Below are 26725 nucleotides of genomic sequence, written 5' to 3' on the forward strand. Positions count from 1 at the left end.
ACATAAACTACATGAATTTCTTTAGTAAATCATAGAATTATAGAGTTGGAAGGGGCCCTGAGGATCATCTAGTCTACCCCCACCCCCCGCATTGCAGGCATACACATACAGGGACTGAATCAGACCAAACATGTATATGCTTAAGTACTGACACACACACACACACACACACACACACACAAACACACACACACCACACAGGACATAACAAAGATAATCAGATACTGGGGACAAACCAATCATGTTTATCAGAGGTATACTATCTTTGAACATGGAGCTTGTCCCTTACCCACCATGAATGTTCCTAATCTTTAACCTAGTAGCCAGTCATTATTAAGAAAGATCTTCAAGTTTCTCCAACAGTTCAGCTGAAGAGAAATAGTTTTTTATGATGAATAGTTAGATGAGTCTTTTCAGCTATTAGAGATGCTGCTATAAAAGCTGCACATGCAATTTCTCACATGGATCATATAGGTTACTTGTTTGAACAATTAGAATTCTAACTCAAAATTAGATTAAAAAAAATGTTTAAAGCACAGTTATAATTTGGCATCAAAAAGGAGTCACCAAAATAAAATTAACAATCTGAGGAGAGTGTGCTTATATTTAGATTTAAGACTTTAAGTGCTATAAAAATGACGAGACAGAAATTAGCACCATGTATATAATAAACATATGTCAAATGAGCAAGTTAATGTGTTTTGCTACTGAGAAATGTTACTTTTGATTACTTGAGTATCCTGTTCTCTTCAGTCAACATGGCAACATGGAATAGTACCCAAAAAATGAATTCTGCAGTAAATGAAGTCAAAGTTTGTCATGTTGCTGTTATTGTGAATATGAAAATGAAAAATATTCAGTTATCCATTCCATGTCAGTTTTTTTATCTTCTGAAGCCATGTTTAGTAAAACTCACGTTCTAATAGATTTGTTTACTATACCAAAATATAAATGATTGTAAGAACTTTGCTTTTCAGTATTTCCCTAACAGTCAGAGAAATATTCTAACAAAATGCCACCCAAACAGGTGGTGAAAAACCATAGTTTTATTTTTGACCTCAGGTCTAAGAAATCAGCAACTCTACATGTAAAAAGAGCTGGTCATTAAGAGTTCACAAGAACTAATACCACTATAAATTTGTAAAGATTAGCTTTACATCTTCAGGTAGGCAGCATACTACAGAGCATCTTTGTTCATTTATAGAATATAAAAATGAAACTAAACAGTAAGTTCAAATCAACCATTAAGGAATTTCTCTAGAACTAAATACAATATAATAAAGCACATGCTTCAAGACTGCACATTAAACTGGATAGAGCAATGCAAGTTTCAAAAACATAAAAAGTTTGATTATCTAATAGGAGGTATGTGTGTGTTACAAATAATCAGATTTTTAAATGAAGAATTGAGGGCCACTGAAAAAAATGGTTTATGCAGTCTAGTCACCCACACAAATTATAGTTTATTATGAGAGTATAAAGCAAAACTATTTGATCTAACACACCAAAATGGTTAAAAAGGAATGTACTATTAAATATGAATTTTATTCTACAATAAAAAAAAATCAGCTGGATATGCCAAATGCAGAGATATACAACTCTTTGTTCACGAAGTTAAGAAAAAAGCAGTTACCCAAATGTCATTGATAAAAGTTTAATGTAGACTTGCTTATAAAAATGGGGGGGGGGAGGGTATCGAATTTACACCATACAATTGAGCTTCCTGGCTCTACAGACTATTAACTACAGGATGGCTGTGTCAAAATCCAAAATTTAACTTCAGAGATGTCTGCATGAAAGGAAAAGGAAAGCGAAAAACTTTTGCAGGAATCTAGATGCTTGACCTAGTTCTTAAAGCTAATTATAAAATCCTCTTTCATACTGGTCCAGATTTCAAGAATTTCTTCTAGCAGAACTGTCAAAATAAAAGAAATATTTATGACTTATATGCATATAATATCACCAGTGAGAGTAAGCAAATGAAGATCCTACATTTTGTTCACATTCTTAACAAGCATGGTAGCATAACTTTCATTCACCCATTTCCACCCCCAAAGTGTCAACACTGATCAGCAGAAAGTACATGAAAACCCTAATTGCTAGGGTGTTATATGTGGAAAAACCCTACAGATTGTGCTGATGTTCCAATGGTGCGTGTGTCACTTCCACCCATCTAACTTGAAAAGTTAAGCTAGTAAAAATACAGGGGGGTGGGGTGAAAGCATAAAACATGGGGTGTGTACATTCCTTCCCAATCCATATGAAATCCCACCAAAGCAGTGCAATTTACTTCTGAGTGAACGAACTTGAGATGCAGCTTCATACTTACTTGAGAGTAAGTCCTATTGAAACCAATGGGACTTCTCAGTAAACATGTATAAGATCAGACTCTCATTTCTAGCTTTCTGCTGTTCTCTCTACCAGGGTGCCTCTTTACCTCTCAAGCAGAGGTAGGCGGCCCTGTTTAGGGAAGTTTTAAATGTTTGATGCTGTATTGTTATTTATATTTGGTTGGAAACTGCCCAGATTGGCTGGGGAAACCCAGCCAGATGGGCGGGGTATAAATAATAATTTTGTTGCTGTTGTTGTTGTTGTTGTTATATAAGCAATTCAATGTTGCCCAGGGCATGGGATGATTTCTGGGTTAATATAGGCCCCCTACTACAGTCCTACCCCACCTAGTGGCCATTTTATTACAGATTTCAGCATCCCTTTTCCAACAGAGGCCAGTGAGGCCACTGAGACCATATGACTGGGCAATGGATTGGCATCTGAAGCCTCTCTCTTTTTACATCTAGACTGCAACACTGTTAGCTCATAAATAAAGACACATACCCAGAATGAGAAAAATACAGTTCTTTAAAAAATCAGGTAATATAACAGAAATTGTTACATAAACAAAACGACTTTTTTTTTACCTTCCATCTGTTTCCACATTCATTACACACAACAAATGTTGTCATAGGTTCATCAGCACTTCGAGTTTGAACCTAAAAGGGGAGAAAAGAACTCCAAGCATAAACTGACTAATATTATGCTACACAATTTGTTTATGAATTACTGCTTCTGCATATTTATTTGGAAACCAGACTCACTGTGTTCAATACGGCTTACTTTCTGTATGTGCGTTAAGACCACAGTCCAATTCTCATTTTTAACCCAATATTTACCTGTGTGTAAAGACTAAGAGGGTGGAATAGAGGGACAATCTCCCTCTTCAACTTCTTTGCCCATCTCTTTTCTCACCCACTCCATTTGTCATTCTCTTCTTCTACTCAGTGCCCTAATATATAATTTCCCACCCTCTATTCATCTTTTGATAGCTGGAAGCAGATGGCACTGTTTTCTTGCAGAAGCTCCTTTTGAGTGACACATCTTATTTGCCCCAATGTAGGTGGAGAAGGAGTAACGAGCTAAAGGGCCACTGAAAGAACAAGAAGCAAAAACGGTATGCTATAGTATACCCCAGCCTTAGGTAGAAATGGGAAGGCCTGAAAAAACCCCAGAAAAATTGGGGGGGGGGGACACACACACACACCGTTTTTTCCGTTTTTTTTCCAAAGCTGAAAAGAATAGTTTGATATAGTTTGAATATTTCACACACTTTTTTTTCAATTTTTCCTGAGAAAAACGGCTTTGGGAAAAAACCTGTCTCTCCCCCCCCCCTTTTCTGTTTTTCTTCCAGGCCTTCCAGCTTCCACACTTTGGAGCTCCCTGCCAACTGACACCAGGCAGGTGTTCTCACTATACTCTTTCCGGCAACTGCTCAGAACATTTTTGTTAGGGCCAGCCCATCTGAACACATAGAAGCTGCATGCGATTTACTTCCTTTTAACCACTGCTGACTTTCATCATCGTTTGAATACTCTTAAATACCTGCTTTTAACTGTGTTTTATCAATCATTTTAATGTTCTGTTGTATATTTTTGTAAACTATTTAGAAGCTCTCTTATCATCCTGCGGTTTATAATATATAATAACAAATTCAATTAAAAACACACACACTCCTTTTCCTTTCAAACAGTTTGAGCCTTAGTGCAACGTACTATTCAGTAACCGGATGCTGGTTACTTCTGAGCCTGGCATGCAAAAAAATTGCCTTATGCTTTGCCCCGGCTGTCCTCAAGTAGAGATGGGAAGGCCTGGGAAAAACCTGGGAAAATTGGGGGGGGGGGGGACAGGGTTTTTTTTCCTTTTCTTCCCCAAGCCGTTTTTTAGAAGTCCATGAGAAAAATGACAAAAAGGAAGAGGAAGAAAAAATGGAAAATGATAGCAGTAGTTCAGAAAATGAAATAGAATAAACTGCATGTATAGGTTGTTTCTTTTATTTTATTTTCTTTAAGCATTACTCAAGCATTACATTCTGTGGAGCTTAAATATTGAGGTGGACCTTAACTTTATTTGCTGTTGGTGCTAAGGGGCATATCTGATTATTTTTCATGTTGGTGGTTTCTTGCTTTTTTTTGTTGTTGCTTTTGAGGAAAAGGGGGGTGGTTACCTGTTTTATTTCAAGCATAATGCTTTTATATACACCGTATTTCACACAGTTTGTAAAACTACTCCATACTGAACTTTCCCATTTTTCCAAAATTTCTATTTTTCCTGGGGGGGAAATGGGGGGGGGATGTTTTCCCCCCTCATGGCTTCAAAATTTCCAGAAATTTTACATCTCTAGCCTTGGGGGCTGTGTCAGTCCAACGGGCTTTGATTGCACATCATCAGCATATATCTGAGGGATTGCTGTGGTGGTAGTAGGACAAGGCAGGTTTTTACAGAATATATAAACTCCACTCCTAAAATTTAATATCAGAAATACTAAGCCTCTCTAAAACAATCCCTTTCTCCACCTTTGGTCCCCACCATGCACTCAGCTCTCACCTCTGGCTCCTAAAAGCTGCCAGCATGCAACAGTAGCCACATCCCGGGAATGGCTTTGACTGGCCGGCTAAACCAGGTGAGGGTAGCCAATGGGTCTCAAGCCCTTGGTGAGTTAGGGATTTCCCCTGCATGCATGACAGGCTCCGGCAGATTGAGCAGAGGAGACCAATAGTGGGTCCAATGGTCACGAAGATGGTTTCTGTATGTCCTATCATTCTGGAAACGTAGCCCATCTAGGAGAAGGAAAATTCTGATCCTAAACCTCCACTGCCTCATGCGATATCTTGAGGAGAAGAAAGGGCTAAGGAGTAAACCCTACACAAATCAAGAGTGGAGTCTCTAAGATGGTTGGATGGCACCTAGTATGCCTCCTTCCGGTAACTCCTGCAGCCCTGCTGGTGCCAAATGTATTGTTCTGCCTCACAAATCAGTGAGGCCGCAAGAGGTGTCTTCTTGTCTGGACAGCCCAGGACCTCCATATACACTGCCCAAGCTTGTGCCCCGGAGAGGTCATTTTGGTACTGTTAATGCTGTGGTTTGACCTCACCCCCGGAGATGCACTCAACAAAAAATTGATGCCAAAAATTATGGAAGTCTGGCCAATGGTGAGAACTGAAAGGAAGTGCAGTCTAACAACATCTGCACAATATGTCCTATCCTTGTTTTAGAGGAACCAACAATTTTCAAGCAGCTTTTGAGAACAAAGGAGGTGGATGGGTAAGGGGAAGATGAAAAGGCCTAATGCATAGCAAGCAACTAAGGCACAGTGAGCGTCTCTACCTAAAATAATACCCTCTTGCTTACCTTGACTGATTTCTACTTCCCTCAGCTACTTGATGTATTCAGCTACCCACTCACAAACTAGCCCCCAAGGATTCTACTATTCATATTCCATCTTAATGTGAACAGCACTTCATACTCCAAGGCCCAGGCAGCTCCACATATCCATAATATCTCGATCATTTATACTTAAAAAATTAAGTAAACCAGTTCCAGTAAAACGGAAGCACCAGACAACAGACACTCTGAGTCACACATTTCTACCAAAAAAAAAAAAAATCCTGACAGCAGATTATGAGGAGCCTTAGCTGCTTCTACTATTTCAATAAGATCTAAAAAAAATAATAATTTGTAAGGATAACAAAAGTACCACCTGTAAACACTTATACATTTATGGCTACAACCAAAATATCTAGATTTACTGCTGTTACTCCAAAACAATTGGATGCTCTCAAGTCCATTCAAACCTTGACCATCATACACTCATGTTGTTATTTACCCAAGTACATACACAGCCTCCACTGTCTAACCACAATCGGCACTGCTTTCACTGCTCAGATAGGGAATCTTTCATAAGCAAGTCCTGTTGATGGTGAATGTGGTGAGGCTATGAAGGCTAAATGTTGGAGAATATCACTTGCCATACCTGGGTGTAAGTACAATTCTTCTTTTTACATTTGCCACATGTAAAGAGATCGGTCGGAGTTCCTCCTGTTTTAGCCATTTGATGCTCTCTTATGGCTTCTTTGGTAAGATTTTTTCTCATCTCTTTCAGTTCATCGCTTGCCATCTCCTGTGGTAAGGATACACAGAGTGATGATGAAATAGGCTTTTATTTTTTATTTTGTACTTACAACTTTCAAATACAAATTAAAGGTTAGTTATTGTGTAGTGTGTGGTATCCAACAATGTCTGTCTGCTGATGGAAGGAATCTGCCATAAGAAAGGAGGGAGGCAATTTTTGGCTCCCTGTGCCCCATCTGGAGTGCTCAGCTCCATAAGAATTATCCTATATGTTGCACAAGATCACAAGATTCCATTTTGCCTCCCATGTTTTGGGAGCACCAATATGCAGTTGCTAGGACCGATAGTGTATAATTTTGGAATGGTGCCATTGTTATGCAGATGGCATTCAACCTCATTCTTCATCTTTAAAAAATCCATAAAGAGACATGGTACATCTGAGCAAGTGCTTAGCTGCTGTTAGAGGGTGGATTAGGGGGGACAGATAATAATAATAATAATAATAATAATAATAATAATAATAATAATAATAATAATAATAATTTATTTATATCCCGCCCTCCCCAGCCGAAGCCGGGCTCAGGGCGGCTAACAACAATAAATTTAATCCAGACTGCACACAGGTAGTTGCTAGTGGATCTTACTACTTCTGGGAGGATTTAACCCATTTTGAGAGAACTAAAAACATACTTTTACATTAATGCTTTCTGGAAGATAAGCCACACATAAAAGACAACGTTCCTTTGCCTACTCAATCCCAACATGCAGACAGTATAGCTAAGGTTTTGTATTCAAACAGCACTGTTTGCTGCTAACATTTTTAGTACATCAAAGTATATTGTTTCCAAAATATCCAGCTCTTAGTTGAATGGAATTACACTCACATCTTAACCATGAAAATCAAAGAATGAGCTACTTACCTCTGCTGTCATTTTAGCAAACCTGTCAGGAGGTATATTCCCACATAAAACATTTTTCCTTAGATTAGGATTCTTAGTGTCCTTAAGATTTGCTATCCTGCTGCGTACCCTATTTTTGTATTTCATGTCTGTATTTTTTAGTTCTTGAAATATGGGTGCTTATGAGTTAAGGACAACACTTAGGAATAGCACAACACTGCACTCCATTCTTTTATGAACATTTCACCAAAGCTAGCCCTACATCTACATCTGTTTTTTCCTCTGAACTGACAAGAGCTTCCTAAAAATACAATACTGGCCTGCTGAGACTGAAGATGAATGTTAGACCACATAGTGAATATAATCTTAGTCCAGGAATGTAATCTTAGCACAGCAAAATTTACCACAAATCTGCAGATACTAGGCAAAGGTTCAAAGGATGTTTCTGTACAGCTGCTTCACTGAAATGAATGAAATTTGCAGAAGGCGAGTGCTTGGCAAACTGCACCCTTTACGAAGTCACAACTATGGAATGCCCTGCCTGGCACCTAATTAATGTTATTTAGTAGCAGGCAAAATCCTTTCTGATCTCTCATACCTTTTAAGGTTTTTAACAGCAATTATTTTAAATTTCTTGATTTAATTCTGCATTCCTTTAGTTTTTTATGTGTTGCTATTCTCTTGTTTGCTGCTTGATAATCGGCTTTAGCAGCATTTTATAATTGCTTAATGTTTGTATATTTGTTTTTGTGCATCTTATAGTGTTTTTAATGTATCTATTTTTCCTTTTGCCAGTGCCTAGAGAACACATGCCATTTGGCATTTATTAAGTATAATATATAAAATTTCATTTTAATATGTTCATTTTTTATGCTGTGTTATCTTTAGGCTTTTAATAATGCTTTGTAAAATTAAAAAGGAGAGGTCATTGTTCCAGCAGGGTTTTACTCAATAGTATAAAAACTGACATAGGAGTTGGCTAACATAGTTAACTATATTGCCTTCTGCATTCAAGGTGGTTCATAAAAAGAATTATTAATTATCAATTAACAATAAAGACAATCACAAACAATCAGAGGCACCTGTGGAGCACAAAAGTCACAAAATATTTTAAAAGGAAGCTAAGAGTTAGCATCAGCCTAGTGAACCAAAATAGATGGTAAAAAACTGATTGGACAGATAAGGATATCTTCTTCAATCTGAGAACCCAGCTCTTCCTCATCAGCACCAATAGCAATATAATCATCTGAAAGAGAAAGTGAGTTGTATGACTATTAATATGTATTAAAACATTTATTCAACACATTTCTCTAGCACCCTTTATCAAAATTTCTTCTAGAGCACTTAATGTGATTCTTTTGTCCCATCTTTGTGCCTACTGTCTAACACAGTAAGTGCATTAAGAGATGCTTTGTGATGCTGCATTCACATCAGCCATTTTGTGAACTCTTATTTGAGTTAATGAACAACTCTCAGGTTGTTAATTGGACCTGGTGACTTCTTAATTTTAAATTTAGCAACCTCTACACCTCTCTAGGTCCTCAGATGCTCTCCCTCCAAAAAGCAGATCATACATGCTCATCTGTCCAATATCCTTGAGTGAAAACAAAATTTATTCAGATTCTCTTTAATCTTCCCAACTAGAAAACTTCACTCCTTTGTTGTCAAGTGTTTGAGCAGCCTTCCTTGATAGGATCCTGCTGATAATATATTTTCTTGTGCAACACTTCCATTAGAAACAGTCCTTCTGTAGCTGAATGCAACTTCAGCTTGTGAAGAGCTTTGGATCAACTATGAGATCAGTCTGCAGAAGAGGATGAGTGAAGGGGGACTTTCCCACCCCTCCTTGCCCTGCCAACCCCAACAGCCTATCCCCCAAAAGCCTCCAGCTCTGAGAAGATGACTCTGCCTGCTCTTCTGTGATTTCTCCCTTTTCCTCTCAGTCTCCTCCATCATAGCCCAACCCATTAATAAAAATTCCCAAGTGGTTTCAGGAGGTTCTGGAGTCTGGCAGGGAGAGGCAAGAAAATTACTCTTTCCCCATCTCCTTTCTGTGGGTGGATCTCGAGACCCAACTCATAAAACTTCAGAATTAAGCATTCCTAACACAGGGTGAAACCACAGCAATCAAAGGCGGCTCTCTGAGAAGAATACAATATTATATGAAGGCTTGTCACAAAGAGCATTACTTGCTTCCAATGGACATATATGCTAGGGGTTAGTTATATTCATCTATCAAAAAACTACCTCACCACTCACACTGCAAAATAGCCTTACAACTACAATTGTAAGTAACACTAGAGAGGAAATGTCAAGCAGGATGACCTGCAAAGGTGGTAGTACAATCCTTACCTCCTGTTTTGAGAGCCGCCGCTAACATTTCTCGGCATTTCATCCGTACAGAATCTGATGTGCTTGGAGCTCGAGGAAAGGAGGTAATAAATGATTCTGAGGAAGCATTAGCTTCTTCTTTCTTACTGCTTGAGTTGCTGCTGCAACTGCTAAACAAAGAAAAAAAAATTTTTTTTAGTTTCATTGTATTTCTGCAATGTAACTGGTCATTGGTCAGTTTCTCTTTCTCTCTTTATTTAAGTATTATTATTGATTAAAGCTGTTTTCATTATATGCCAAAAATATAAAGATAAAAAAGAGGAAAGGGGGAAAATATTAAATATTAAAATGTAAATAGTAATAACAAAGGAAATAATAAAAACCATCACTGTACAGAGTTGCATCTAAAATATGAAACAGAGGTTGGGGCATAGCTAAGTACAGATACCAATAAAATAAAATAAAAATAAAAATGCAGTATTACATAAAGCTATTATTAAGGCAGTTTCATTACCAATCACCCTTTAGCACTAATTATATGCAAGCCAAAGTATTAGAAATGGCTTACATATTTTTATACTCTAATCTGAATAGAAATAAGAGGCGGCATTTGACACAGTTCCACAGAAAATCTTATTTTTTAAGGCCTCAATCAACCTTGTTAAAAGTTAAGTAATGCCTGTGTTTTGACTTATCATGAATGAGCAGTATGCTGGTATACTCACGTTCGCTCCTCTCCTCCCTGGCACAAGCAACTAACACAAGCCTTGGCTTAGCATCAGTTTAAATCATTGCTCATGGTTTGTTTCTCTCCAAAGCACAACTTGAAGGCAAATATCAATTTGGGCGTCCCAATCACTAGTATTGGTTCAGATGCCATGGTAGGCCAAGGCTTATGGTTTGTTGATCCTGCTCATGGTAGAAGAGGAGTGCAGCAGGAGTGCTTCAGCAGCAACTGGTTATTTACCATGTCACCTGTGTTAAGTCACAAATAAAAATGAAAGTACTACCTAACATCTGAGATGTTCTAGTTTGACCTACTGAAAAGAAAATGACACCAGACACACAAATTATAGCTGACATAACTGCAAATAACATTGCTAGACTCCACTGCACTCACACAAGTAGCAGAAAAGTGACTAGATGTATTCATTTTGGAATTTATGCTGTTTTACATTATAGCACAAGACAAAATCTACATTATTAGCTGTGTTCCAATACAAACTCCCACAGTTCTCATAGTTGCTGTGTCAAATATCAAGATATTATATTGTGTAATTCTAATGCAAGAAGTAAACTAAGATATAAACAGGGTAGGGTCTGTGGCAACCCTTACCTACCTGGTGCTCTCTAAATGTTATGGGCTACATCACCCATCAGTGCCAACCAGCATGGCCACACTAGCTAGGGCTGATGCAATCTGAAGGACATCAGTTTGGTGAAGAAAGGCCTATAGTCAGTTCATAACCTTTGCTATATGGCACAGGATTTTAGCTTTCCCTAGTATTAAATGCATCTTCAAAATACATGGAAAAACAAATCCCCCTCTCACAATGAATTTCTGTTATTTGAGACTCCCAGAAAGCATTGTTAAACCTCAGGATGGCTCCCTTTCTGGAGCAAACAGGCAGAGTCAACATCTTCAATTGCTTTTCCACGGGAAGGCTTGCTCTACTCCTTCAGACCAGAGAAAACACTACCCCTCCACTCCTTACTAGAATATAAATTATACTCTTGAGTGACAATAAAACTACAATAAAAAAGATAAAGAACAAAAGGGGGGCATTGGAAACGTCCCAAGAGGCACTCTCCACCACTCTCATATGTGTAGTGAGGCAGAACCCCTGAAAAGTTCCATGTACTGGTCCTGAAAGAAAGAGAAGGGTAGAATGCCCTTTGGGAGTCCCAGAAAAGAGCAAGTCCCGGTAAGAAAATTTCTGTTTTCTCTTCTGATTCCTGGAGGGCATTCCTCAATCCTGGGATGTAACAGTGTGATAATATTTCAGGATGATCTTTCTTGCAGACCAGCACCTTACTGTACTATGACTTTTTGCACAACCCCGCCTATCAAAGACTGTCTGCAAATACATATTTTATAATGCTTTCTAAATGTATTATAGTTGTTGTCTTACAGACATTTTTAATGAGAAAATTACCCTGGAATGTTGCTAATGCAGACACCCTCACCAAGAGTGAACTGTGAAAGTGGAAAGTTCCAAGGATGAACTTCTGAATTGTGACATGGCCTCTCTAATGCATGTGTCTAAACCTGCCCTGGAGCTGGGTCTATTTCCCCTGTCTTTTGTAAGGGAATTGGACATTAGATTAGGCATAAGAAGCTCTGTCTGAGACAGATGGATAAGCCCATTTGATTGCCTAGGAGACCTTCACTCAGTTCATAAATCTGGGGAGAAGATCCCTTCCCAGTGAGATCAGGAAAGGAGTGGTGAGGTACTCACCCACTCTATTTCACATTGCCTGTCTGCCTGGTGCCAAAAACATGCTGTGCAGGCAGGATGGGCTCTTCCAGGCCTTCCCATTTCATCTCACTTGGCACTGCTTGGTTGTGAGGCATAGTGCTGATAGGCTCATCTTCCAGCCATTTGAGTGTCTGACTGAGTGGTCATGCTTTGTCCCCTACCTGCCTGATATGAAAGTGGAGGGAGTCAGGACAAAACATGAATACCTGCTGTGGCACCATGGTGCCATTTCCTGTAGCTGCAGCATTCTCAGCAGCTGTGGCAGAGCTGTGGCTCATTGGTGACACTACTTCCTGCAGTAAAAGTTCCTCTGGAAACCACCAGCCTAGCAATGTGCTCCCTGTGACCATATGGTTTCCAGAGCTCCCTTTCTAATACATGCTGGTCAAAGTGGGAAGGTGGAAAGGGGGTGCAAGAACTTGAGAAACCAAAAATGTATGAAGGTTGGGTTTTTAGGAGCTCTAACTTAACCCAACCACTCTGCTCACTAGGAGGCAAGGCAGTCCATTTCCTTGAATAAGCACAGAAGATGCTGACCCTGACCAACTGCTTCTTTTCTACCACCAACACCAAAGATGGAAGACATACCTTTCTTCTCTTGCTTCAGGACTGTTTTGTGATGAAGAAGCTGCTTCTTTTTTCTTTTCTTCAGAATCCTTATCATTTGCTGGTCCATCTGAAATATATATTTATAAATATATATATACACAGACAATATGTATCATTTATAGAGCAAAGTGTAAGTACTTAATATATATTATCTCAGTAATTCATTCAACTACCCTACAAGCTAAGTCACCTAAAGCACAGAAAGTGAGGTTCCAAAATAAAGAAATAGTAGGTAGTTTAATAAAGTTTCTATATCAGTAAAGTACTTTCTTGTAAGAGCAAGTATGCACTTTATTGGATGGCCCACAAATGTCAAAACCTCAAATCACTGTGAAGGTTTGTCAATGCTAATCTATGGGTGCTGCTATTCCTGCAGTAATGGGGTGGAGGGCACAGAGAGGATCAATGACATTCATATAATATAGTGACCTAACCCAAGACAGAAGAAGAATATGAAGAGAATAAAGACTCTGAGACAAGGCTGTAGTATACAAGCCTATTTCATCAACTCAGAGGAAAAGTGTAATCTTACTCATGTATTTTATATAATCTAGATCAACAATTATAGATTTACAGTGTAAATGAAGCATGAAAATATCTTCTATATCTAGACTATTTTTAAGATGCTGAATGGTCGTATTTTATATACTCTTAATTTGTGCTCTACAATTTTAGTGAGAAACTTATATTTTGATTGATATAACCAATGTGTTATATATATATATCTTGCAAATAATATAAGAAATTTGCCTGCTCTTAATTGTTTTCACATTCCTCAATTTATGTATTTATTTTTGGAATAACTGCTTTTTACAAACTATCCACTATTGGTTTCTATAAAATAGTCTGATGTGCAACTATACATTAATATATATCTAGAAATATATCTAGAAATAGATATAGATATATAATAGTGTTATTTTCCTATTGTGCAATCTTTCCAAATTGTCCAATGAAAACCTCACTGATACTGTAGAGCATTCTCAATAACATCCAGCCTCCACATTCCACCCACAACCATGTCCCCCACCCATAACAACCAATTTGTTGCCAGGTTGTTTGTATTGCTTGCCCCATTGCATTGGAAATATCTGTCCTCCACTAAAAAGACAAAAGGAAGTTCAAAATGAAGGGAGGGTTCATGTATCAGAGTTAGTTGGTTTTGCAAGAACGACAGAAACAGACAGAAATCTATTAATCTGGAAGTTGTAGAAGGGGAAAAAAACATAGTTATACCTAATAACTTCTTCCACGACTTAATGAGAGATTTTGCTAAGGATGTAACTTCTTCATCTGTGCTTTGCTTGCGTATTGCATTCACTGACATTCCAATTCTTGTAGACTGAAACCAAGCACAAGTATCAACATTTAAAAGCAGGTACAGTGGTACCTCGCAAGACGAATGCCTCGCAAGACGGAAAACTCACAAAACGAAAGGGTTTTTGGTTTTTTGAGTTGCTTCGCAAGACGATTTTCCCTATGGGCTTGCTTCGCAAGACAGAAACATCTTGCAATTTTGTTTCCTTTTTCTTAAAACTGTTAATACAGTTGCGACTTGACTTTGAGGAGCAACTCATAGCACGCGGTGTGGTAGCCTTTTTGGAGGTTTTTGAAGACTTTGGTGATTTCTGAAGCTTTTCCAAAACTTTTCCGACACCGTGCTTCGCAAGACGAAAAAAACCGCAAGACGAAAAAACTCGCGGAACGAATTAATTTCGTCTTGCGAGGCACCACTGTATTTATATAATGATATTTAGAACCACTACAAGGATTTCAAATACAATTGAGAGAATACAAAACTGCATGAAGTCATCAGATATGGGGCAAAAACAGCAAATGATTTCCAAAGTAATTTATTTATTTTTTTAAGCCAAAGCCAAACATTCTATTTTTTCTATTTAAGAATTCTCCACATATACAAGAACTGGCATTAAAGTACTGTTTGCAGTGTTGAGATCCAAGGGAGGTTAGCTAATATTCTTGCCTCTAGGGCTTTCACCCTCTCTCTCTTTAATTAAGATCCTCTTCAACAACTACCTGGTTAATTAACAAGCATGCCTTTAAGAGCAGCAGAATTGCATGTTTTGCACTCCTTGCTGCTAGCCTTCGAGGGAAATTATTTTAAGAGAATCTGGTTTACTGAAAGGAGAAAGCCTTGATGGAAGCTGAGTTTTATCTGAAATTGTTTTTTAAATTGTTTTCTAATTGTCAGAAACTGCTGGTTTTAAATTATACATACATCCCTGTTTAATATGGATATAGTTTTAAGTATTATGGAGGCAGGTTGATCATAAGTAACTTGACAATATGGTTCTAGAACAGCATCTGTTATAAAGCAATACATTAGGCAAGTGTGATTTCTAAACTCAGCAAAGGCTTATAGATCTAGATCAGGGGTCTGCAACCTTTAAGACAAAAAGAGCCACTTGGACCCGTTTCCAAAGAGAGAAAAAAAACTGGGAGCCGCAAAACAAGCCAAATGTAAATAACCACACATTCTTCCCCTTCCCCCATTCTCTCTCTTTCCCCTGAGTCTATTTCAGATAGCAAAGAGGGGTATGGTACCTCTCATATCCATTTTTTGCAAAGCACTATGTGCATAGAGGGCATTATACAAATTAATACATAGAAAAGTGTCTGTCCCTCCCTGCAGTTCAAACTCCCTCTCTTTTTACTAACAGCACATATCCATTCCTTCTGCTGGTGCAACTTTCTCATCATTTCTACATAGCATTTATAAACCAGTGCCAGAGAAACTGGGTGAAAGGAAGGTGAGAGGGAAGAGATATGAATATTTATGTGTGTATATGTATACATACATACACCTACACAATTACAGGTTTGAAGCCAACTTAAAATAAAAAGAGCTGGTAAGCAAAGGAATCTGTGGTGCTTTCCATGGGATCAGGGGACATGTCAGCTAATACTCTTCCCTTTCTTCTTCATTTGCTTGTCTCTGCAGCAAATCTCGAGGGGGAAGGGAGAAGGGCAGGAATTGCATAGGCACGAGAGAACAGGGAAATCCCGCATGCAGGATTTTGGTGCCTAATAGCCCCCCTCCCTCTGCAATTGCTCTCGTGCTCCCCCGCCTCTCTCTGAGGCCGAGATGCTGCATCACAGCACCTGCTGGCTACCTCTGGACCCCCTCCTCGTCTCTGACGTAATTCACCCCTTCCTCCCTGACAGGGAGGGCGGGCCCATTTTGTAGTTCACCTCAGGTGCTCTCCCTCAACTCGCCGGCCACTCAGAAGCAAGGCACGGAAAAGGATCCCAAAGCACCACCGCCACCCCTCACACACACACACACACAAACCCCACCCCGCCATTTCCCTCAAGCGCACGCGCTCTCTCTCCCTCGCCTCAGGTGCCTCGCACGCGGGGCTGAGGAGAGCATGGCCTGGGTGGGCGGCTCTCGACGTCACGCGGCGCGGCCCGCGGGGCCTGAGGGCGGGCGGGCTGCTGACGGCGAAAGGGAGCGCGCCTGCGTGTGGACGCGCCTGTGTGTGGCCGGCGGTGGCAGTGGCAGTCCACCTGAGGGGAGAACCGCCGCTGCGCCCTGGCACGCCTTCCTGCCGCCGCCGCCCTCCTCTTCTTCCTCGCTACCTGCACCATGAGGGAAGAGGCGCCCAGAGCCGCGGCAAAGGTGTAAAAGAGCCACATGCGGGTTGCCGACCCCTGATCTAGATGATTTATAGATTTTTATAACTACTTGAGCCAAAGTCTTCACACTAAGAGTTATGAACTCATAAGCAAATCTTTTTCCTTCAAAGAAAATACACACACCGAATAAGGATAAAGTCCCTCTTCAGTGCAAAATTACAAACAATATCTTTCTTTTCAAGGACCTCAAACTATGGGATAAATAGTTTAACAATCCACTTTTAAGTCTTATCAATGAATACTTTTTATACTACTATACTTTTACATAACAACTGACCATATATTTTTTAATCCAACATGACTTCTGTAACATAACTTCCAGGTTTAATGTGAGCATGGCTAGATGACTGAGTGATACAAGTTACAAATAAACTTTCATTATAATTTTCAAAAATTATATTTTCTCCACTTATAACTGCTTGCCTTAGCTGATCTGAAAACCATGGGATTGGGAAAAGAAAAACAAAAACCTAAGGGCTACCAAGATTTATCTTGTGGTTTTGTTTTTTAATCACATTTTATTAATCAGCTTCACTTATACAGTACTCCAGTCTAGCAGTGTTAAAAGAGTACTACTGCCATCTACAGTTCAGAGAGAGGGAGGGAGGGAGAATAAAAATTGAACAAACAAGGCATAATGTGCATTTGTTACAAAAAAATTATTTTTGTTTAATCATATTTTCAGACTGCAGCTGTTATTAAATTGGTTCCATTTTAATCCTATTCCAACTCTAAAAGGAGGTTCAAGCATAAACAAAGTTCAGCACCAAATAAAGTAAAAATTGAGTCTAGTAATGGTGAGCTTGCATATATGTAGTATAGTACAGGTCTCCTTATACATGTTTTTAAAAGCCTCTTGTCTGCTTGCCTCTGGCAAGGAAGAATTGCCTCCAATGCAGCAGGAAAGGTTTTTGCAAGTTTGCCCCAGGCTGGTGCCAGCTAAATAAAGAAAATTCACGTCCTGAATTTCTATCGTAAGATGTGATAATATGCTTGCCATACATTTTTATCAGGGCAATTTGGAATGCATGTATATTGATATTCAGCTTTCTACTTAAAGAGTAACATTTCTGATACCCAGGGATAATCAGTCATAGAGATTCAAGTACCTCTTATATGCAATAAATATGCAGCAGCAAAGTAATTCCACTAACGTACACGTACATTCCCTTCTACAGGAACACATTCCCTTCCATGGGAACAACAATCTAAAGTGACTACTGAACAGGGGTGGAAAACCTCTGACCTTCAGGCCAAACGTGGCCCAGACCAAGCCTCCCCATTTGTTCTGTGAGGCCGTTTTGGGGAGACATGCCCATGCAGCCTCCGCCTGACATCATACATGATGTCAGATGCAGGGAAAGTAAGGGCAGGGCTTCAAAGGAAAATTTGTTTCCATATCTTTATGGTAGAAAATGTATATAAGAGGTACTGCAGCATTGGAAAGACATACCTGTAATAACTCCAGAGTCATGGGCATATTCTTAAGTTCTTTGAGTAAGTCAAGAGCCCCAGCCTGTAAAATACATTGTAAAAAGATTCAGTATGCATATTCTCATATACTTAAAATAATATTTACTATGAAACACAGCAGTTTTATTCAACACTAGTTCCACATTATGAAAACATGATAAACCTAAACACTGATAGATCAGCCTAGATATTTATTTCACAAGCATCTAGGAGCAACTGATAGATTTTCCAAACGTTAATCTGACTAGTCAATCTTGAGTTGGAGGCCCACTTTTTTGTGAGGCAAGCAGTTGTTGGGATGTGTGTTAAATAACTACACCTTCCCACCAAATCCTGCACAGATGTCATTGTTGTACATCTAGGTTGTAGTTAATTACAAAACCCACTTAAGCAAAACTTTAACTTGGCATTCCCAAGGCAAATACAATTTAGCTTGTGAGCAACTGTTCCATTAAATTTTCACCAGTTTTAATGATATAGTTGTTGTTTATTCCAAATTTTATTAAGTGCTAAAACTTTAATTTACTTAAAAATGAGTAGGAGGTGAGAAAATATATTTTACTAAAGCAGTCATATGAATATTAGATTCTACCTATATTTAATATAGTTAGTAATTTTAAATTAATATTTTGAAATTAACTGCAGGCCAATCCCTCAAGAGTACTGAAATGAGATTTTAAGAACACAGCACAGTAAGATCAGGATTTTTCATTATATGGTACAATTTGCACCTAAAGCAGATGGGCTCAACAAATGAAAGTTCCACTTTTACGTCAATTAATTTGGGCTCTCAATCCAAAGGCAACAGTTATCTGTATTATCACAGATTAAAAGCAGTTATGATTAGCAAAGCTAATTTTACTGTACTATCATTTTACTGTACTATACTAACCTCTCTGCTACTGGCTTACTTCTCTTTAGAAACCTTATAAGGAGATTCAATATTCACCTTCTAAAGAGAAAGGCCACTAAAAGTAAGTAAAAGGTATGTAATAAAGAAGTGCCAGGCTCATGACAAAGCAGAGACATCCTAGCAACTGAGGTCTCGAATGAAAGTATAATAGAGCCATGGGGAACCACCAACAGAGACTCCCCCATCAGTGAGCAAGCAGGGATACAAGGGATCAGGTAGTCCTTAGGATATCCCGGACTCAAGTTGTTAAAGGCCTTGTAACCTTAAACCTGGGAGGGTAACATATGGGCAGCCAGTGCAAGCTTTTAAGCACTCTTGTTATGTGCTGAGAGTAGTCTGCTCCCATCAACAGTCTAGATACAGCATTCTGCACCAGCTAGAGCTTCCAAACCATGGACAAGCATAGTCCTACCGCACAGAGCACATTGCAATGAACAAGTATTGATGTTATGAACACCCTTGTCAGGTTGTTTCTGTTCAAGAACAGTCACAGTTGGTGCAGCCGCCATAGCCAGTAAAAGGGGTTCCTAGTCACTAAGGCTACACAAGTCACAAAAGACAAAGACGGACCCAAACCTATATTATTTCAGGGGTGAGTAATCTCATCCAAAACTGGAAAATAGTCAGTATCTCAGACATAGGAACCATCCACCCACAGTACTTTTGTCTTCCAATGATTTAAGCTCAGTTCAATGGGGCTTACTCCCAGGTAAATAGGTACAAATCCATCTAAAACTCGATTTTTTTAAGGTTCTTTAAAAAGGTACCCCCCTTTCTCAGCATATTAGAATTTGTGCAACTAAACATAATCAAATATTTGAAGTTTTAATCCATCTGTTTACAACTGTGAAAACAAATTTGTCACAAAAATAAATACTATCATTTCTAGTAAAATAACTTATTTAATCTAACAAATAAATGACACCCTTAAAATGCAATCAAAGAAAGTAACCCTCCAAATAAGATTCTCAGAATCTTAAGCCTACACCAAATAAAACAAATTAGAGCTATAGCTTATTGCCGATGATATTTGTAATAATTTACATACAAAACTTAGCATAATACAACTAAATTAGCTCCAGAATGGGCAGAGTGTATTATCTTCCATTGTAATTGTGAAATCTACCCGTATTAGATGATGTAAGTGGCAGAAATCACTCCACCTGTTTCAGTCAAAAACTTGGAAGAGTTGTTTACTGACTTATAGCCATACAAGCCTGATGGTAGCTTTGTCCTCTCCTGTATTCAACATGTGTTTATGATACTATGGAAATGCCTTTCACTAAGGGATCTCAAAAACTGTAAAATAATGTAAATAAAAATGTGTAATGTGTAATGTAAATAAAGCCTGTGTTGAATAAACAGCAGGAGTTTTCACTGTTCAACCTGACCTACTATCTTCTGAAATACCACTTGAAAGATTGTGTAAGGGAATGTTACTTGCAGTAACATGACAAACAAACTAAAAAGTGTGTATGAAACTATTCTCTTTTACCTTGCTGCTTAAATAAAGATAAATGCAAAGCCATATATTTATTTGCAATAATAATAATAATTTTATTATTATTTATACCCCACCCATCTGGAAACTTAGTGCAAGAAGCAGTACTGCGATTAAGGAAATATATACCCTGTCTTTCACTTTGGGGGATCATTATATGAAAAATGAAAACAATTCCAAAGGAATGTTACAAATACTCAATAGATCCATCACAAATTCATCACTGCAGTCCAGCAGCCAAAATCCTTTTTCTCCAAATGCCTTGGTAAGTTCCTAGAAAGGGCATGTCAACAGGGAATATGGCAATTCCAAAAGACAGGTCACACCAATGAGAAAGCCCTATGCTTTCTACCATGCTTTCTACCAGATAAGCTCTCGTGGTAGTGGTAGTGTATATAAGGACTCAATACATGAGCTAAGGACACTTGGGGACGGGGCTCGTATTTGTCTATGAAATACCTTCCTAGACTTATTCGAGACCAAGCTCTGTTGAACTCAGAACTTAGTAAACATTCAGAGAACTAGACAGTAAGATGGTCTTAAGTGAAAAGAAAATTCAAAGGCAGAATAGATTTTTTCCCTCTAAAATCAACAGAATATAAAATTTCAACCAGAAACCAGAAGGATTTACATCTGAGAAAACTTTTTTTTAAATTGTAGCTTTATGCCACAGTCCCAAGCGTACTAATAATCAAATTCCAATGAATAGTGTGGGACTTACTCCTATGCTAAATTAAGATGGGGGTGCAATAACCAAAACATTTTACACAAGTAGCACTCCACTGTAGCCAATCAACATGGAAAACATGCTCACTTTTAAATAAGACCGCTTGAAATAAAATGCTTAAGTCAGTCATGACTAATTTAAGTCCCATTCATTTCAGTGGTTCTGTTCTAAACCTGACCTAAAGGTAAAGGTAAAGGGACCCCTGACCATTAGGTCTAGTCACGGATGACTCTGGGGTTGCGGCGCTCATCTTGCTTTACTGGCTGAGGGAGCCGGCGTACATTATAAGTACTGCTGTATTTGCTAGACAAATATTTATAAGAAGGTTTTAGGAACAACAATATAATTTGTATAAGAAATAAATTTGTCATAAAACTATCATAGGCGAAAATAGTTCAAAATTATTTTTAGAATCAGTCTTTACAGATTAGGTTCCATATTCAAGGATTTAAGAAGTATGGTACTACAGCTAGATATAAATTTGTACAAATTATTTGTAACTTCAATCCTATACATGTCTACTCAAACGCATGTCTCACAGAGCTAAATGGGGCTTACTCCCAAATACGTGAGTATAGGATTGCAGCTGAATGCACATGGAAAGTTGTTTAACACATACTGGCTCCATACCTTATAAGAGGAAAAGCTACTGCTTACCTTTTTTCTCTAATCTTACTCAACTGCTCTCGATTTTTGAAAATCCATATGTGCAAAATTACCTCTGCCAACTTGCACCTATTCATTACACAATAAGGTAATTTGTTACACTGGTTATACTACAGAACAAGTATTGATAGTCAGAAATATAACTTGCAAGGTTTAGTTTAACACAAGTATACAGTTTATGCTGATTATTTTTTTTTTTTAAGGAATAGTATTTTAATACATACTGGGCTGAACCAGTTGAATCTGTAGGTGTGAGATGTGTGGGTCAGCAGCAAGAAACTCCCATTGTGAGGCTTGGAAGAATACAAGAGGCCAGGGTATCCAACCCCAAATCCATAGGAATCGTAACACATGACTGTACCTACAACATCACTGTGCACTCACTTACCAAGTTAAAATAACTTTCTTTCGGTGAATGTGGCATACATAATCAGTAACAAAGCCTTTAACACAGCCCTGTATCAAGCATTAAGTAGTGTTCCGAAGGCATAATTCACCAAGCAGAGAAAAATATATGAAGTTGACATCTAAAATATACCATCTGAATTAAAAGTATTATAAAAGATAGTCAAATAAATCAATGTTTCTTAATACAGTGGTGCCCCGCAAGACGAATGCCTCGCAAGACGGAAAACTCGCTAGACGAAAGAATTTTCCATTTTGGAGGTGCTCCGCAAAACGAATTTCCTATGGGCTTGCTTCGCAAGACGACAATGTCTTGCGAGTTCCTGCTGGTTCCCCCCCCTTTTTCTGAGCCGCTAAGCCGCTTATCAGCTGATCCGATCAGCAGATAAGCCGCTAAAAGCCGCTAATAGCGCTAATAGCCCTAATCCGCTAATCCGTCAATGGGCTTGCTTCGCAAGACGAAAAAACCGCTAGACGAAGAGAATCACAGAACGGATTCTTTTCGTCTTGCGAGGCACCACTGTAGTTCTACACTGAATCCATATTTAGAATAAAGCTATAGAAGAATTTCTGGAATGGTTACAGATAAAATTAATTTTACTTAGTAGCACAGAGGCACATTTAGATGTAAGGCTTACCAAGTTATTCCTTCTGAAGACTAGCAAGGTTTAGGTTTTACAGTAAAACTCATTTTATATACTTACATTTTTAATCAAACACATTTTTAGCCCCACTCACTACTATAGGAAACATGACACTGGCCAGACCAGGGTTACCATTTGCAGGAAAAATATACAACTCTCTCAAAGAATCTTCATCAAGCCTAGTGAGGCTTATCTTCTCTGCATATGACCAGCCAAAAAAATATTAAAATACATGTGCACTCAAGAATACTGTGATATTCCAAGGAGCTGCTATAATTTTAATATTTGTTTGAGGAAGGCATAGACCACTTTCAGTGATGATGGAATGTCTCCCCCCTGAATTCACATGACATTATTACTATGAAATTAGCTGGAAACTTTTACCTGTTTCACTTACTGTAACTTTTATGGACAACTGGCCTAGTTCTCTATTTTTAAGAGTGAGAAACATGTTGATGGAGATTTCATTTTAAAATGACAAATGTAAGGTCAAGTTTATTGAACACACTTTGAGTGACACGTCTTCATCAACTGACTTGTATGCAGAAATGTTTAAAAGCAAAAATAAAGCCTAGTTTAATATTCAGGTGGAATCCTGTCATTTATTTATGGTTTTATCTCACTGCCTATTTAAACAAAGGACTGAAGCTTCCCCACCGCCCCCACACCCACAGTCAAGGGCAGTGAGGTATAAACACGTGGTATGATATCTAGCAAACATTTCCAAAAGGATGCTGAAACTTACAAGACACATAAGCCAGTTAAAACCAGTGCAGACTAGCAATTATTGTCCCATTGGAAAATGGAATCAAAGGTGGCGACAGATACCCAGAAAACATACCTATTGGGGAGGTGGCATGTTAACATCTTTGCTCCCCCAGCACCTCCTCCTACATCAAGGCCAGGTCTGTGAGAGGCAGTTGCAGCTGGCCAGGGAATCATATTCTGAGTCTATGATCTAGTTGAGATTTCTGCATTGCAGGGGGTTGGACTAGATCAGGGGTCTGCAACCTTTAAGACAAAAAGAGCCACTTGGACCGAAGAAAAAAAACCTGGGAGCCGCAAAACCACTGCAACATTTAAAACAGCGGGGAGTGTTGGGGCACACAATGCGCCTCCTCCCCTCGCTAGTATCTGCCCCGGATCCGCGGCAAAGGTGTAAAAGAGCCACATGCGGCTCCAGAGCTGCGGGTTGCTGACCCCTGGACTAGATGACCCTTCCAACTCTACGATTCTATGAGTAAGTCCTGGGCCGTGTGGGAATAACCTCTGGTTGCTTCAATAGTCAGTTCCAGAACAGCATTTGATGGGACACCAGAGAGCAAGCAGGGGAAACCGATACACCTTTGACCTGCTGTAGTAACTATTGTAGCCTTGTCTGCTTTGTTGTGCTTCGAATATACTGCAAGCTGCCTGGAGAATTCAGGTGAGTAAGCAGAGTATAAATACTCGTATGATAAATTTACTGTGTATGAATGAATGACTGAACCAACAAGCAAACGAGACTCATAACATATTTTTGCGTCCTTTCTTCTCAGATCTGTGAAAAGAGAAAGAGTTCACCCTTCTGACAACCAGCGCCACATTTTTAAGGCTACCAGCCTTGACAAGAATACGGGGCGGTGCAGTGCCACAATACACCACAGGCCAGGGCGTTACTTCGTGGGTCCCTGGACTGCCGGTTCTTTGGAGGGCAAGGATTCGGTTGCTCCCCAAGGATACGTCGCCCGTGAAAGTGCCTTGTTTTGACGTACAGCGTCGTCACCAGTCTAGAGAGCCCCCCAGAGGAACGGCTCCATCTGCCACACTGGCACGAGGGCAAAGCGAGGTGCTTCCTTCCTCTCCCCCACCCACATTCCGAAAGGTGACAGTTGAGGCCTCACAAAAGAGGATCCGCGCGCGAAATAAGCCGCCCCTCAGTTCTCGCCCTCAGGAAAAGAAAAAGGCGGGCGCCCAGCTGAGCGCGAGGCGCAGCTGATTGGTCGAGCGGGCGTTCAAGCCGAGCGCGCGAGGGGCTCGGTGGAACACCCCCCCCCCCTCGCTCGCTCTCGTTCTCTCTCACACATACACACACCGGCACTCGGTCCCTCCCGGCTCATCGCCTCACCGCGTTCTTTTTCTGCACCATCTTGTCCATCTTCTTCGCGATGCGAATGATCTCATCCTCGGCGCTCATGGCGACTGCCCGCGGCGCCTACGCTCCACGACGCGGGTGATGGGGAGCGAAGTTCAGCCGCCGCCGCCGCCGCGAATGCCTAACGCTGCCTAGGCTGCTGCTGTTACTGCTCCGCAGTGACTCCGGCGCCAGCAAAGATGGAGCCGCCAACCCACAGCCCGGGCCGCTCACAGCACATAAACCGGCCTGACCCAGAAGCGACAGCTCGGCAGCCGCGGCGCCAGGCTGCGCTCATCAAGCCTAGCCAAAGAGAGCCAGGCGGTGCTCGGGAAAAGCCGAAAACATCGATGGAGGGGAGGGGAAGGTGGAGCTTCACCGAAGCTCAAAAGCTGCGCCCGCCCAGCGGAAATGGAGGGACGCTGTGGGGCTGCTGTTGCTGCGCTTGGAAGAAAATGTCGCTTCTCCATCAGAGAGTTGGGATCAAGAGAGACTGGCTGAGGAGGAACCGTAGAAGCAGATTTAAAGCACACACCACCCCAGGAATCTCGGGAGCTGCAGTTTGCTATTGGCGCTGGGAACTGTAGCTCGGCGAGGAGGAAACTACAGTTCCCATTGCTTTTATTTTTGGGGCGTGTGGGGGAGGAATACCTTTCAGATGTAAAACTGCATGGTGTGTACGCATCCCTTGCCTTATGAGTTGCCCTAATGGTGCTTGATCGGGGTGGGATCTTATCCAGGTATAAAGCACAGAGGGTGGGTGGCGTGTAAGCGAAAAGAGGGCCGGTGTGGGATGCGGGAAGGTTTCTTCAGCTCAAAGTCGATTTTTTATATATATCGCCCCCGGCATTTACTGGATATTGTACCTTTATGTCTTGCCTTGCAGCATTTTCTAACTACTGCAGGGATTTCTTATCAGTTAAAAATTTTGTTATGCTCTTCAGCATGTGCTGTCTAAGCATGCAGAACACCATAGCAAAGGCTTTCCGGGCAGTGAATAAGAGTTGTTTCAAGACAGTTTGTTACAAGTAGCCTGTGCTCTGGTGACCTAGCAATTGCTGCAGAGTACAGCTGTCAGGTTAACTTTGGGGCAGCCAAATGGGATCATTTAGCACCAGTATCTTAAAAGGTCCAATTTAAGCTGCTGCTTGTTTTATAAAGTCCTGAATGACTTGGGGCCAAAATACTTGCAGGAACATTTTTACCAATAGTTATTTCTGAAGTCTACATTATTATTACTCACAGACATCAACTGACATTTTTATTTTACCCAAACTTTTATTGCTTAAAAAATAATTGTTTAAAAAATAAATACTAAGCCTTTAGCAGACCACCCTGGATGGGAGAAGCAGGTTTGCCACTTTGGGGTGCTCCTGGATTCATCACTGGAGGCTCAGACGGTTTTGGTGACTAGGTGTGCCTTTTTCAGCTCCAGCTGGTGTGCCACCTATTATTCCTTTTGGACGGAGATTATTTGGCCACTGTACTCCATGTTCTGCCAACTTCGAGATTGTATTAGTGCAGTGAAGATGACGCAGAAACTTCAGTAGGTCCAAAATGCAGCAGCCAGATTGCAGGCTGAGGTTCCATTTAGGTCTGATTTAATCCATTCTAAAACAGTTGCACTGGTTGCCTTCATTTCCAGGTGCAATTCAAGATGCTCACATTGGTGTTTAAAGCCCTAATATCTGAAAGACCACCTGCTTTTAATATTAAACTTCTCTATTGTAGCATCAGTTATCACCCTACAAACATTGCGTGCCTTTGCAAGCAGTTAAAATATCTTTCTGTTTATTTGCTGACTCTTACTGCAAGATTTAGTTTTTATTCTTGCTGCTGTTGTTCCTGAAATTATTACTATTTAGATAGTTAACTGTATGGATTTCAAGGGGGGTTATACAC

The 26725-nt window shown here is 39.9% G+C and overlaps 1 protein-coding gene and 1 long non-coding RNA gene across 2 annotated transcripts; both read right to left on the bottom strand.

Moving 5' to 3' along the window:
- Window positions 1–1640: 1640 nt before the first annotated feature.
- LOC309538405 (transcription elongation factor A protein 1-like) lies at window positions 1641–26723 on the bottom strand. Its single transcript, XM_082233968.1, is given in 12 exon segments — window positions 1641–1915; window positions 2919–2990; window positions 6305–6451; window positions 7323–7463; window positions 8480–8547; window positions 9654–9802; window positions 12701–12788; window positions 13958–14063; window positions 17835–17897; window positions 21653–21657; window positions 21660–21730; window positions 24818–26723. Coding segments are annotated over 12 exon segments (975 nt in total). The 5' UTR covers window positions 24874–26723; the 3' UTR covers window positions 1641–1906.
- On the bottom strand, window positions 21738–23101 carry LOC309538506. The gene is made up of 2 exons (XR_014222250.1): window positions 22585–23101; window positions 21738–22247 (listed from the first exon to the last, which is right to left on the bottom strand). It is a non-coding gene; the product is annotated as an uncharacterized lncRNA (long non-coding RNA).
- Window positions 26724–26725: the final 2 nt, after the last annotated feature.

This window comes from Podarcis vaucheri (genome assembly GCF_965113315.1).
Source record: "Podarcis vaucheri genome assembly, chromosome: 8".
Lineage (NCBI taxonomy): Eukaryota > Metazoa > Chordata > Lepidosauria > Squamata > Lacertidae > Podarcis > Podarcis vaucheri.